This window comes from Anas acuta, chromosome 19, assembly GCF_963932015.1.
Source record: "Anas acuta chromosome 19, bAnaAcu1.1, whole genome shotgun sequence".
In the NCBI taxonomy this organism is placed as follows: domain Eukaryota; kingdom Metazoa; phylum Chordata; class Aves; order Anseriformes; family Anatidae; genus Anas; species Anas acuta.
Window position 1 is genome coordinate 7,965,899 of NC_088997.1, and position 15,171 is coordinate 7,981,069.

Consider the following 15,171-nt stretch of genomic DNA (forward strand, 5'->3'; position numbering starts at 1 on the left):
CCTGGATGGCCACACTACCACGGTGCAGTCACACCTCATCGGTTCAGCAAACTCAAAAATTGGCATTTCATCAGAGGATGCAGAGGTGGTGGGCTGAGGAAACCTTACACGTGGAAACCTTCGCAAGCTGCCACACGTCCCACAAGGCAAATCAAATATTTTGGCTCCGCTCCGTGCTGCAGTGAGCGTGGGGCCAGGTGGGACCTCACGCTGCCAGCACGGTACTGCTAGGGGCACCCCGGGCACCACTCGTGTCCAAATTTAGGGTGCTCCCCATCAAATTTAGGGTGCTCCCCATTTATTTTCCTCTGCTCATCCTCAGCACCAGCAGTGCAGCAGCTCCGCGTGCCGCCCACGCTCCCTCCGGCAACCAACAAAGGTTAATTCACTGCTATTATTATTAATTATTGTTGCTGCGATTTTTAAGGCTCCATTTCTGAAACGGCATTTTAGATCAGCCAGGAGGAATTCACCTGGGCCTGAACTTCCCCCAGACTGGAAGCCCCAAGGCGTTAACCAGCCGGTGGTTAATGGGGAGCTGGGCTGGGGTCTCAGCCCTCACGTCTTGGTCACTGCATCCCTGCTCCACCCTGGGATGAAGGCAAACCCCCAGTGTCACAGAGAGGGGTTTCGTGTGCCAGGATGAGGTTGGTGCCCAGGCACACTCACATCCAAAATGAGCCACAGTTGGCACAGGGCACTCTGTATTCAAAACGTGCATCCCATCTCCAAGGGGAACCCTTCCGAACCCAGCCCAGCCTCCACAGCAGACCATCCTTTCCCTGAGCCTGTCCTCGAGGCCTCTCAGCATCCCCAAGGGGTTCTGAAGAAAATCACGAGGCAAAGGGTGGCAGAAGAGAGCTGGGACTCCATGGGTCCTCCACCCAGGAGGCCAAGATAATGAACAGAAACAGAGGCAGAATGGCTGAAATTTCCCAAATCAGAGGCTTCGGCAATGCAGCACCTGCTCTGAGACAACACCGAAAGCGATTTTTGAAGGGGGAGCATCCTTTGTGCATTTTTGAGATGTCCAATGACATCAGCCTTCAGCTGAGCCAAAATCTCGTGGGCCCTTCAGAAAATAGATTCCCATGCTCAGAAACACAGACTGGACTCTCATTTATTAAAAAACCTGAAAACGTCCACCCCAGCCACTGGTGTTTTTGCCTGATAGGAGCTCTTTTGTTTTCAAGCACAGCCACAAAACAATCAGCACTTCCACAATAGCAACTTTCTTAATAGAAAAGGAAAAAAAAAATCATTCCATGCCCTTTATTTTTCCATGCCTATTTAAAAGAGGTGCCGTGAAACCCACGGCAACCGAAGGTTACATCAGATTTCCTGCCTGCTCCCAGCTTGTACAGCCGACAGAGTGGCAAGCTGGAGCTGAGGGGGAGGCGGGCAGTTTTTGGGTAGGTTTTGTCAAATTTCCAGGTTGAAAAGCGGGTAAGGCGTGAGTGATACATGCCCGCATTTACGTATTTTCTGTGGCATCTTTAAAAAAAGCACTCATCAAAAAGGCAGACGAGGTAGGAGAGCTGTCTGGAATAGTAGAAGGTTGTAATCAGCATCATTCACCCATCTGCCAGCCCACGGAGCAGCGTCATTTTCCTCCCACGCTGGAGGTGGCCCCAGCTGACGGCGCCCACCCAACGCCAGCACGGCACAGCCGGCGATGCTGGGAAACCCCCGAGCACGACAGGCACCAAGTCATAACCACCCGGGGCTGTTCAGACAGACGAAGCTGCTGAATCAAGGCACGGCAGCACATCCGAACCTGTGCAGCATCTCTGCCTCGCTGCCTAACTTCCAAACACCGTCCTTGTGCTCCTTGACAATTTAGAGTAGAGTAGAGCAGGAGTTGCAGTTGGAAGAGCCCCACAAGGATCACCGAGACATACCATACCCTCTTCTGGATGTGCTCAAGCACCTCGTGGACCTTTTGATACCGGGGAGCCCAGCACCACTCATGATGCTCAGGGCAGCCCCCCAGCCCTTGCCCCCTGGCTGTGCCCGTGCCCAGCCCCGCTCCGTCCCAGGGCAGCACCCGGCGTTCCCTGTGCTCAGCTTCATTCCCTGCTCATCGCCCGCTGCCCCGACCTGTTCAGATCCCCCTGCAAGGCCTCTCATCTCTTGAGAGCGAACAGTACCACCAGCAAACTTGCCAAGGATGAACGCCGGCCCTGCACCCGGATCAATGACCATGACATTGAAAAATCCAGCCCCAAAGCCGATCCCTGGGGAACGCAGCCAGGCAGACACAGCCACCACAACCCTACCAGTCCACCAGCTCTTCACCCAGCACTGCATGAACCCACTCATCTCACAGTTGGGCATTTTGTCCAGAAGGGCACCATGAGGGATGGCACCAAAAGCCTTGCTAAAATCCAGAAAAACGGCGTCCCTTCCCCCACAGAGCAGGCGCTCCGGTCACAGAGGGCTATCAACTACCAGACGCCAGAGAGCCCAGGCCGACCGTAAGGTGAGCGATGCAAACCACAGCTTCCAGCTGACACACGGAGTGGGTTTGTGGCTTGACTGCCTCACCGCAGCGCTGTCAGCTCCAGCAGGTTTGGGGCTGGTGTCTGGTGCACCGAGACCTGACCGCCCCGTGCACGGAGCACGTACGAGCACGTGGGATTAACGTGCTGCGCCCCGCTGAGCTGCTCTGCTGGCACCTTGGCCGCAAGCACCCCTTGGTTAAACACCGATGGGTGCTTCTCGTGTGCTGAAGCCAGCCTGGCTGTCAGCACCGCGCCCTGCGATGCAGAATTCAGCCAAACAAGTAAAAGGGATATCAGAAATGTGGCAGGGAGCGGGATGCTTTGAATTTTAATTTTATTTTTTATTTATTGCAAATGCACTCTTCTGGGCAAATTGATAGCAAGCTTGGGCTGAGCTCAACAACAACTGATGCTAAAACCACCTCGTCGCATCGCCCTGCTCTGCCTCCCCCTGCCAGGCATTGCTGCTGCATCCAGCTGCACCTCCACCTGAGCCCAAGGAGCAGGGTCCAGCTGTGGGAAGGGGCTGGGGGGCAGCACTGCCACATCCTACCTGCCCTGCTGCAGAGCCCCCAGATGCTGGGGGTGTCCTTCATTATCTATTTGTATTTATTATTTTATTAATTATTTGCTTAGAGCTGATGGCAACCTCCTCCTCCTGCATGGGCAGCCCCTCACTCCAATGGGGTTTCATTTTAAATCCTTTATAGGACAGAAACATCAGATGTTTCCAGCCAGTTGGAGTTTGTGCTGAGCAAACCAAAGCTTGTGGTCGGTTGCTGCTGCACTACCCAAAATTCAGAGAGCAGGGACAGTGGCCAGGGCCATTTTTCCCCTTGGCGACACATTTTCCAAGGTTCTCCTATAAAACTGACGTGCCAAAACCATGAAAAAAGCTTTCCTGAGGAATAATGGGGAAACTGAGAAGCACTGGGATGGCCCAGTCTTTCCTAACAAACCACCACGGACAGCTGGACCCAGGCCTTGCACTGACCCTTCCATTTTGGCCTCGCAGATCCAGACTTCCTAATTTTGCACAGTCCAGAATTTCTCACTGGCTTGGTCAAAAACAGAGGGAAAATGGGCAAGAGAGCAGAAGCGGTGCAGAAAACGTTGGCTTCTCCAGGAGCTCTGCCTTAATACCGAAACCCAGCCAGAAGCGATGCTCTGTGGAGTGGGAGCCATGAAATAAGTCAACAAAACTGCACTTCCATGCTGGTGCTGATGAAAAAGTGAGTTTTATATTCAGACCCCACCACAGTAAGCCATAAACCTCACCCTAAGTTGGGTAGGAAGGAAACTCGTGGCTCCTTCCACCACCCAACAAAACATCTTCCAAGCACACCTTGAAATTCCTACTGAACAAAACGCAACATTTGCACAGGGACAAAACAATGCTGAGCTTGGCAACCGGCTGGTGGAGACATCAAGCCCCTTAATCCCGGGATGGGGACGGGGCCATGCTCCAGCACCCCCCTCACACCCCAAAACGCCGCCGGCACTCACCCGGCAGACGGACATCTGGTTGGTGGTGAGGGTGCCGGTCTTGTCGGAGCAGATGACGGAGGTGCAGCCCAGGGTCTCCACCGAGGGCAGGCTGCGCACGATGGCATTTTTCTTGGCCATGCGGCGCGTGCCCAGCGCCAGGCACGTGGTGATGACGGCCGGGAGGCCCTCGGGGATGGCGGCCACCGCCAGGGCCACCGAGGTCTTGAAGTAGTAGATTGCGCCTCGAAACCAGGAGCCACCATGGACGGGGTCGCTGAAGTGGCTGATGTTGATGACCCAGACGGCGATGCACACCAGGAAAATCACTTTGGAGAGCTGCTGGCTGAACTCATCCAGCTTCTGCTGCAAAGGGGTCTTCTCGGGTTCTGTCTCCACCATCTGGTTTCGGATCTTCCCGATCTCCGTGTACACCCCTGTTGCAATGACGACCCCCACGGCCTTCCCAGCAGCAATGTTGGTGCCCTGGAAGGGATGGAAGGGAACGGAGTAAATACATGGGCATGAAACCTCCCAGCCTGAGCAGGGAAATGTGTGGCTTCTTGTGAAGGGAGAATACGAGATCTTAGGGAAGGAGAAAATGAGACACCAGGCCCCACAAGTTCTCCATCTGCTAAAACGTGGGACAAATCTTTGTCCATCCTAAACCCACACACAGTCCCTGCCATTGCTCGGTTACAGAGGAGTGAACTTCATCTCCTAATTTCTTTCAGCCATAATGAGCCTGGATGATTTACGTTGAATGGCACGAGTCCCACCAGCATCAAGCAAGGGGCAATCCAGCTCTTCAGGAACCCCAAAGCACCCAGGGCAACCTGCCCATTTCCCAATCCATGCCAGGAGGAGTTTCTATTTCACGTGGTTCATGGCTGTTTGGGACTCTACAAAAAAACACCCTGAAGCAGCAGGTGACTCCTGAGAGCACTCTCATCCCTCCCACGCTTGACTTCTGTCCAAGGGGCATGAGCAAGGAGGAGACCCAAACCTGCAACAGCTCCAGGTTCAACCACAAACCTTCTCTCCTTCTTAGGATAATACACCCTAATAATACACCCTACAAGACGAAAAAACAGCCGAGACTGCTCAAGGTGTTTCAGGGAACCACATGCCACAACCCAAATGAAGTCCTGTGGAAGCAGGTCCCCATTTTTATGGATTCGGGACCCTTTCTATGGATCTGGGTCTTGCACATGCAGCTTCTACTGCACCCAGCCCAGAGACCTCCTGTGTCCATGAGGCTCTTGGCCCATCATCTCTTTGCAAAACCACGGGTGAGGCGGTGACTTACGGAGAACAGCATGTTCTTCTTGTCCTGGTTGACAGCGCGCAGGTCGGGGATGGGGTCCGCGTGTTTGATCACCGACATGGACTCCCCTGCCGAGACAAGAGCGGGGAGATGAACTGCTCAGCGCCTCCATCACAACCCCCACAGCAGCACTCGGCCACAAAATCATCAGAACATCCACCACAGGGATGGCAGAGCACTCTGAAGATGAGGGCTGAGGAACAAAGACCTCTTTATCTCCAGGATGAGGAGCTTAGGACTGAGAGAGGAGCCTTCATAATGCCCCGATTGATAATTTTTGAAATACTATGGGTTATCAGCTTTAAGGGCTTTTCCACTGCTTATCACAAAGATAATGTAATTAAAAGAAAGCCCAGTGGTGTCACATCTCCCTAATGCCATGAGGTCTCGTGCACCAGTGGCTCTCATGGGATGGCTGCACGGGGGGATGGGAACCCCTGGTTAAGCAGCGCATGGGAACACCTGGGAACCCCCCTCGCTTTGCATTTAGCTTTAGGTGAGGTGCTGAGTCCTCCCCAAGCCCCAAATCTTCTTCTTCCACTTGTTTCTCACCCCAGCAAAGTGCTCAGTTCAGCGTTAGCCCCCAAAATTTGCTCTTGGCAGAGGACGGGGGGGCAAAGCACCTTCAGCACGCACCCCAACGCACCTGTGAGGATGGACTGGTCGACCCGCAGTGTGGTGGAGCGGATTTCGATGATGCGGATGTCTGCGGGCACCTTGTCACCGACTGCAAGGAAAAGAGCAGGGCAGCTCAGGCAGAGGCCAGGAAGGGGCACGGCGAGGCCCTGGAGGTGCTGCAGAGGCACCAGCCCGGCCAGCAGCTCTCCAGGACCTTTCGAGGCCAAGCCAAACAGCCGCCCGTGGGTTCCCCAGCGCGGCGGTCGCGGGTGAAAGCAGCCTGGCCGCCTGACAGCCATTGTTTGCTGCCCACCGAAGCACACGTTAGCGAACAAAACAAAACCAAAAAAAAAAAAAAAGAAGTGTTGAAAGCTGCTTTTCCTGCTGGGTTTCCTCCTCCCGGCTTCTTGGCATGTCACGGCTCTTCCTCGTGCTCCCTTATCGCCTGAACGCAACTGCTTTTCGGAAACACTGAGGTCAGCAGAGCCCTCGCTTGCAAGGGCTTACATCACACCGTGCAGCGCCTGGCCGCGAGCGAACGGCTCCGGTCCCGGATTTTAAGGAGCAGCTCCTCACAGGGCTCATAAACCCTGCCGAGCTCAGGGCCGGGCTGCCCTGGCGCCGCTCCACGCTGCAGCTGTTTATCCCAGCTGTGCATCCCCACACTTTTGGGGATGCTGAACGGGGACCTGCAGACTCCCCCAGACCCATCAGGCGCAGGCTTTGGAGATGCTCGAGGGAGCCAGAGCCACTCAGAAGGGGCAAAGGGCTCGTCCTCCCCTGTGGGAAGGGCAGAGAAGGTTTGCAAAACCTGAGCTGGACGTGCAGGCTGATGATCTGCTGACGAAATCTCAGGAGACCGTGTCGAGCCCTGGTGCTATAGGGGTGGCTCCCACTCCAGGGCAGGTAGCATGAAAACCTCACACAGCAGGCCGGGCACCCCGTAGCGACCCAGCAGCTGCTGTCTGGGGGATTATCAGAGATGTGCCATGCTGAAAGCCAAGGGAAGGGGAAGGAAAGAGGAGCAAACACTGGTTTCTTTAAATGCTGTTCAGCTGTGATGAGTTTAACCCATCTGCAGCTGCCCGCACAACGACTTGCTTCAATTGGCTTATTATGGGCAAAGTTGGTTTGTTTTAAATTAATTGCCAGTTTTTCAAACCAAGAAAGCCTCCTTGCCACTGCCCAGCCCTGCGTGTCTTAGTTTCCAGCTTTGCCAGCTGTCTGTCCCCTGCAGCCAGGAAGCCTCCCCTACGTGCACCACACGCCTGTGTCTGTACGGGCACATCATTGGCACAAATCTATCTGGAGCTCGTGGCCATGGTTAGGAGCAGGACATGTTGTGTCCCTGGTGGGCAGGAATACATACCCACCCCTCCCACCAGGCAGCCTGGCAGCCTCCTTGCCCCATGCTATAAACCTGCTAAAACCAAAACTTGCCAATTAATTTGCTATTAATCAGCAACCCCCTCCAGAGGCCAGCTCAGCTCTTTCCTTCCCAGCCATGACCCAGACAGTGCCATCAAAAAGAAATGTTCAGCAGCTGATGGGCGCAAGTCCCTGTGCTGTTTGCAGTGTTATTTCTCCCCTGGCTTGGTGAACAGGAAGAAATTGGGCCTGGGAGAGCTTGTGAGAGACACCCGGAGCCAGTCCCCAAGTGCCACAGGTCTGTCCTATGTCCCTCAGAGCTTTTTCAGACCCCGGGGCCAGGTCAGCAGCTGGAGCCCGTGGCTGGAGGCGCTGCTCCGCTCCAGCCTCCGCACGGTTTTTATGTGCATCTCCCAGCTGAAGCACAACTGGAAGACATAAATAACAACGAGCTGGCTCGGGGCGGGAGGGATTGCAGCTTGTTTCCACTAGCAGGGCCACGAGGAGGAAAGGAGAGGATTAATACAGGGGCTCTGGGGGTTTACAGCATAGTTTAACGCACAAACAACGGAGGATAACTGGGACGCATCGCTTCCTAACTGGTGGGGCAGGTAGGAGACGCTGAGGCACCCTAAACCAAGGGCAAAGCCCAGACAGGAGAGCCAGAGGGGTCCTGCCATGCCAAAATCCAGGTGATAAGCTTGATGGGCAACGCGGGGGGAAGTCTTTTCCCAGAAGCCCCCCTGAGACCAGTACCTGTGCCTGAAACCCCCCCTTTGTTGCTGCTCTTTAATCAATACGCACACTACAGATGGGGTGAAGCCCCGGCAGGTTGATAAGCCCCGATTTTGGCCCAAATGTGTAGCTGGATTTGACAGCAGCAACTAAAACCTCAAGTGTGCAAAACCAAGGGGACTCAGCCACGGGCCACCCCGTGTCTCCCAAGGGCATGCACCCCGGTGCTGCTGCTCTCAGCCTGCTATGACAAGGAGCCACGGGGCGCAGGGTGCCATCATCCCCCGGCCAGCATCCCCATCCCATCCCCAGCTCCCTCCCCTCCATGCTGCTGGGTGACGGAGCCCTACCTGCCACCTCCACGATGTCCCCGGGGACGATGTCCCGGGCGCGGATCCTCTGCACCCCGCTGCGGTCGGCGCGGATCACCTTCCCCATCTCGGGCTCGTACTCCTTCAAGGCCTCGATGGCGCTCTCGGCGTTCCTCTCCTGCAAGAAGCAGAGGAGCAGAGCTGCAGCAGGGGAGGCTCCTTCAAGCTGCAGAGATGGGTGCACGCCGACCCCAACCCCACCTTCAGCACCCATTGGCACCATGGCTGGGGAATGGGCTATGCCTTCCCGAGCTGCCCCTGCTTGCTCTGAAATGATCTCTGCTGGGTTAAATCACAACAGCTCCTGGACACCACCTGGATCTTTGGGTCTGGTTTTCTCACTCTTGGTTTGGGAAGCAGCATTTCCCACCTAGATGTATTTTTCACCAGCCAGCAACGTACTTTATCGCCTCCAGGAGCCCCACTTCAGATAAGGTGTGGATAAATAATCCCCCACGCAGAGCAGAGACACGGGGCTGTCCCTTACCTGCCACACGCCCACCACGGCGTTGGCGATCAGGATCATGATGATGACGATGGGCTCCACGAAGGCCGTCATGCTCTCCTCTCCTTCTTCAAACCAGGCCAGGATCTGGTAGCAGAAGGGAAGGAGAGCAGAGCAGTTGAAAGAACAAGCACCAACATTTTAAGAGATACTCAGAAAAGGCAGCTAACACGTGGCAGGGACCGACCCTGCGGCTCCTTACTGGTGAGATCATCCCACTAAGACCCAAGGTAAGAGACACGAAGCGTGCACACACCAACATTTTCACTCCATTTAACCACTTGTCAACCCCTGCTGTGTCAATACAACGCCACCAGGCTGCCCTGCTGCAGCGAGCACCGGCACAAAAACCTTTGCCATGGGGCTCTGTGTGTGCTCTGAGAGCTGAGCCACGCCAGGAGACTCAGCCATCGAGCAGATCACCAGCAAAGATGTCACCATGTGCTATTGTGGGAATGTATTTTTATCTTGCAGGGGTCCGGCCTCCCTCCTTACCTCCCCACAAGTCCTACCCGCGCCGTTCACTTTTCCCATGGGTGCCCTACCAGTTGGGTGCCCTGGCACCCAGTGCTTTCAGACCAGTGGGACGTACAATGCCGGCACTAAAACCTTTATTCAAAATGTCATGACTACATGAGGTGGGATCCCAAAATAAGTGGCGCACGACTTAGTCCAGCAGGAGACAGTTCGTGCTGCCAGCACCAGCGCTGCCCCCGCTCTGGGCTCAATCACAGCCCCATGGGAGAACCACCAGTGGTGGTGACATCTGAAGGGTGCGCTGTGATGTGTCACTGCAGGTTAGCCCAAACACATCCCTGCACAGCCTCGAGGGGATTTGGGAAACCTCCCCGTGTCCCTTGTGCCCCATTAGCTCCAGTGTTTCGCTGCCAGGGATTCATTGTTTGGGAATTGTAAAAGCATCTCCTCATATTCACCTAGAAAAAATCTCGGTTCTGTGCCTCTCCTCCATGCACATGCCAAGGAGAGGGCGAGCATTTCAGCTCTTCCTCCAGCAGAGACAGTAACGTGGCCTCCCTTTCCTGGGAAGCTTAAAGGAATCGCCTTTTTTAATTAAATATAATTAAATTAAATTATTAAAATGAAATTGGTCAGCTGGTTGCTAAGTTAGCCAAAAGGAGGAGACGCGAGACACGTTTTGTCATCCCACTGCCTTAGGTGGCAGAACCCAAACCCCACATATTCCTCCAGCAGCTCGGTGGGAAACATCTCCTCACTGAGATGCTCCCAAGGTAAATTGTGAGCAAAACTGAGCTAACGGCAACCCCTGGGGAGAGGTTTCCATGAGCTGATTTCACAGCAAAGGAAGCAGTGCAACCTCATCCAGGCACAGCCCCACCAGGAACCACTCCCTAGTTCAGCTCATGGGGTGCAATGCTCGGGCACCACAAAAAAAAGGACTAAAATCAGCCAAAAAAAGGATGCTCGGGGTGGAGGTGGTGAGGCTGGGAGCATCTCCCCCAGAAGAGGTGGGGGAAGAGCCCTGCTGAAGCCGTGCTGCTGGAGAAGGCAGCGTCTGGGGACAAGTGACAGCACCGTGTGCTGCCGTGGGGCTGAACGCTACCAGAAGCTGCTCCCGGTGACATTCCCAAAAGCAGAGGTTTAAAGGAAAGCTGTACCCCATGCACTGTGTCTGCCCATAGCCCTGCCCCGTGGATCTGTCCCGGGATGCCCGAACCCTCCCGGCCATGCCAGCAGGACGGGAAGGACGCGAGCAGCAGCAAGAGGCAGCTCCCACGCGAGCAGCCGAAACGCTGCCAGGCCAGAGGAAGAATAAAAAAAAAAGTAAAAATTAAACAACAGATTGGATTTTCATTTCGAATCCAAAATCTGAATGCCTCCACGCAGCAGCAGAAGGGCTTCAGGAGGGAGACGTTACTCCCAGGAGAGAAGCCACAGAGGGCTGGAAATGCTCCCAGCCCCTCCTGGCCTCGGCACGTGCATCAGCCCGGTGCCCATCGCTGCTGGCAGCACCCGAACACGGCACGGGGAATTTCGGGGCTCACCTCACATATCCATGCTGCTGCCCCGTGGACAGACGTCTCTGCAGACCCATTGCCTTCTCTCCTGCCCTCCAAACCCGCTCTCCATCCTGCATCACCATTTTTTGCCAGAGAAACGGCGCCGTCCTACCTGACCCCAGCAGCACAGCGACGGCTTCCAAGCCATGGCCAGGCTCCAAGGCAGGTGCTGCACACACCCCTTGGGATGTTTTTGTGCTGCCAGTCCTTACTGTCCAAAGCTCCCAAAGAAAAGATGCAAAGGGAAGTGATTTTCCCTAACTATTTAACCTCCATGCACGCAGAGGCACAGCACATGTTGTGCTCGATGAAAAGTAATGTTGAAAAGAAATTGGGAAGAATTAGGAGCAGGGAAGGGACACCAAAAGAGGCTCTTTGGGCCTAAATCGATGAAAACATTTAGCACAGTGCTAACAAAGTAGGGGGAAGAAGGCTGAAACCCTGAAAAACATCAGTGAATGCATCACAGATTCACACGGGGTGACAAATGGGGAAATCAAAATGCTTCCCTCAGCCGAGGGAATTCAGGAAAAAGGGCTGATGCACGTTCTGAGCCGACAACGAGAACACACACAGCCCATACTGCTCATCAAATTAGGGTCAGACAATACAGACAGATCACACAAAAAAGTTTTGGGCCCATCTCATTTCCCCTGGCAGCCCCTTCCCAACCCGCTCCCACTGGGGTTCTGCCCCAAACCCCAGCCCTACAACCCCAGCACCGCAGCCTTCTGGTAGCCCCAGGGGGGCACGACAGCAGCCTCCAGAAGAACACGGTCTGCTCTGCAGCTGCAAACACACAACGGGATCTCCTTGCCCAGGTCTGAGCCAAGAAATAGCGGCAGGGCTCAGCAGGCAGCGCGGCAGAGCCAGGTGTGATTACCCCCAGGGTAGCGAAGGGCTCGATCCACCTCTGTCAGGTCTCCACCATCGGAGATCCCCTTCAGAAGTTTTGAAAGACACTCAGGATGGGTAGCTCTGACGCTTCCCTTGGGCTAGGAGTTATCTCCAGATCTCCCCTGCCCATCCTTGGTGTTATTTAGTTGGGCTCTAGGTCGTGTCAGAAGTCCCAAGCTGAATGAACGGGTGGGGACAGAGCATCTTCCAAAGGAACTGAGAAAAAACATCCAGCTGTGCCTTCTTCAACAGCTTGACATGAATTTTTCAGCACGGATTACTTGAATGAAAGGAGCCAAGGCTGCCAAGATATCATTAAACTGCGGCAGAAGAATCTGGCAGTGGCAAAGCTTCAAGGCACGCAGATGACTCCAGGGCTTCTAATTTAATTCACGCTATTGGCATTAACTCTAAGCAGCAACGCTGGGATCAGCTGATGGAACCGTGCCCCTGGGCCCCTTTCTGCCTGTATGGTCTTAGGGAAATGTAAGGAAGGTTGGAGAGCTGCGGGATATCGCTGTTGGGTGGCTCAGCAGTGCTGAGAAGTCCTCCAGCCTCACCTACGCACGTGTGGTACCAGCGCACCACATCCCCTCCAGCCAGCACCTGCATCCCTCTGGCCTCTTTACCCCCCCTAAAAATAAGCAACCCCGCCCTATTTCACCAGTGCTGATGGAAATGCGATGCTCTGTTTGAACACGGCTCCTTTTAAGCCCCCCTCACCCCAGCTCCCACCAGCACCCAGGGGTGCCGCAGCCCGCCCGCGGTACTCACGAAGGAGAGGAAAGCGGCCATCAGGAGGATGCGAACCAGGAGATCTTCGAACTGCTCCAGCACCAGCTCCCAGAGGGACTTTCCTAGGGGGAAAACACACAAGCTCAAGCACCGGCAGTGCCCAAAATGCCCCATAAGGCAGGGGATTTGGAGGGCAGTAGGGCCCCCAGAGCCTGCAGCATCGCTGCTCCGGGCACTGCAGGGGACACCCAAATGAGAGTAAACATTCATGTCCTGGATCTGCCGTTGGCATCACCAGCTCCACCTGCAGCAGGGAGGGATTTTTCTCTCTAACACGCAATGCCTTCCTTCCTGGCATTGCCCTGTTTCTACTACACTTGTTTTTAACTAAAGAAACCAAATCCTCTGTGTTCCTACTCCCACCTGGTAGCCTTTCCGTCAGAGGGAGGCCCTGTTCTCAGCCCAGCTGTCTCTGGGATTAAAATTGAGATTAGAAGAGATGACCCCGCACACTCCCCTTCCTCCAGCAGCCTCATCCCCAGCTTTCACCCCCCCGTCCCACCCACACCTCCGGGCACGCACCCCCACTTACCTTCTTCTGCAGGGAGCTCTGGGGGTTTCCATCCATACCCCAGCCAGCAGAAAGGGAAAAAAAATGGGAAGAGAAAAAAAATATATTAATTTGGGAACAGCGTAGCAATCCCTTATACCCCAGCAGTTCACCGAGTACCCCAGCCACAGCTCGTGCTGCACATATTGCCACGGGAAGGCTGCTTGTGACCAGACTTCAACGCCTGGCATCAGGCAGGCAGCGCCGGGTGCTCCCCGTGCCAGGAAATGTCATTTCCCTGCTGCTGGGGCGCGGCAGCATCCAGCCCTGCGCTCAGCCTGCCTAAAAACGCTCGCCTCCAAAGAGCCCAGCACCCTCGGGAGCTGCCCTCTCCAATCCTGGGGCAGAAAGCTCTGAGCACCCCATAAAACGCACTGCCAGGGAGCAGTAGGGTCCTGCTGGGGCCTGTAACTTCCCCACCACGTTTCCTACATGTATTATCCCCTTGTATTTCACAGCCTGCAACACGCTGGGAAGGAAATCCAAAGGCGATGCTGTGCTGGTCCAAGCCATGCTCCTGCCACACTGCTCCCAGCAAGCCGAGCCCAAAACGGCACCAAAACACCCCAATAGCTCCATGCACCCGTCACAGCCCACCTGTCCGGTAAGGGTTTGCCTTATCCTACATCAATAAGATTCCTGCAGCTGTCTAGCAAACCAAGGCATTCCTCCAGCTCCTTGGGTTTTTAAGGGAATAGGGGGACGAGGGCAGACGCGGGGTGCCTCCGGCCGCCCCAAGCCCCCCGTGCAGAGCCCTACGTGTGAGAGCAGGAAGCGAAACCAGCTCGGCTGTTTTCCACCCTCTATTTTCATTCAGAGAAATGAGAAAGGAAAAAAAAAAAAAGAAGAAACACACAACAAAAAGCCCCAGCAGCAACCTTCACTGAGCAAAACGGTGAAAACAAGCACCCTGCATGTTCACCCCTCAACTGCTGGCAGAGGCGCTCGCTGGGAGGTTTTTTAAGCCCGAGTCCCTCCAAAAATCCTAAATAACGATGCTCCAAAGCCCTGCCACCATGAGGAGGGCACAGACCCCAATGTAACACCCGTAGTTACTCTCACAGTGAAAAAAAAATGAAATTCTTGGAAGGGCTTCACCATTTTGGCTTGTTCTACAGAGCAGCAGAAGGAAAGCTGCTCTTCTCCCTTTTGCAAGCAGCTTCCTCCCCGCCCGCAGCTTCCTCTCCCCAACCCCAAAACGAAGGGCAGGGGGCACCCAGGGCCGTTTTCCCCATCCAGGCTGGGTTTTTAGGGGTGCGACCATGCAAGGTGACAGACCAAGGGGCACCTGGTGCTCGGCCAGGTCCCAGCTCTGCCGTGGCACCCCGTGGTGACGCTGCGCCCCGAGCAGCCGTGCATAACGCCGCCGGCCCGTTGTGCCTCTGCCGGGCATGGTTTGCATGAGGAGTCGCGGCGAGGCTGTTTGCAGAGCGGGGACTTTGCATGAGCTCTGCGGAGGGGGCAGGAAAATGGGTTACCGTGAACTCAGGAGGAAGCCAACACCCCGCCGGCAGCACGGGTCTCACCGCCACCGGGGTGACACCGTGACACTGCTGCCACCAAACCCCAACCAGCTGCAGTGCTGTTGCAGCTACTTCCCCCCCCAAAAAAGCTGATTTTGAGCATACTGGGAACTAGGCAAACCTCCTCTGGGTGGTGCCCCTTTCCACCTCCCTTCACATGACAGCTCAGCACCCACTTTGCACCCTGCAAAAAAGGGCCGAAAGCCGTAATGCACTGACATTTTCGGGTCTGCATCCACTTAAAACCACCTGAAAATGAGCAAGTTTGGGGTTGAAGCCCCCTTCTCTCACTTCCAGCACCCTACTAGAAATAAGAGGATTCGCCCTGCTCTCCAAACCCCAGGTTTTATCGGGTCAGCCCCGTGGTACCAGGCAGCGCAGCGCAGCCGGTGCCATGCCATGGCCGCAGCGCTGCCGTGTCACAACAAAACCCAACGCAGAGCAGCAAAAACCC

The 15,171-nt window shown here is 55.1% G+C and overlaps 1 protein-coding gene across 1 annotated transcript in view; it reads right to left on the reverse strand.

The window, feature by feature from the left end:
* ATP2A3 (ATPase sarcoplasmic/endoplasmic reticulum Ca2+ transporting 3) overlaps positions 1-15,171 on the reverse strand; it is a 43,656-nt gene that overhangs the window by 16,983 nt on the left and 11,502 nt on the right. The window contains 7 exon segments of the mRNA XM_068655768.1: positions 4,011-4,475; positions 5,299-5,384; positions 5,963-6,043; positions 8,388-8,526; positions 8,896-9,000; positions 12,624-12,706; positions 13,177-13,194. Coding sequence (XP_068511869.1) covers positions 4,011-4,475; positions 5,299-5,384; positions 5,963-6,043; positions 8,388-8,526; positions 8,896-9,000; positions 12,624-12,706; positions 13,177-13,194 — 977 coding nt within the window.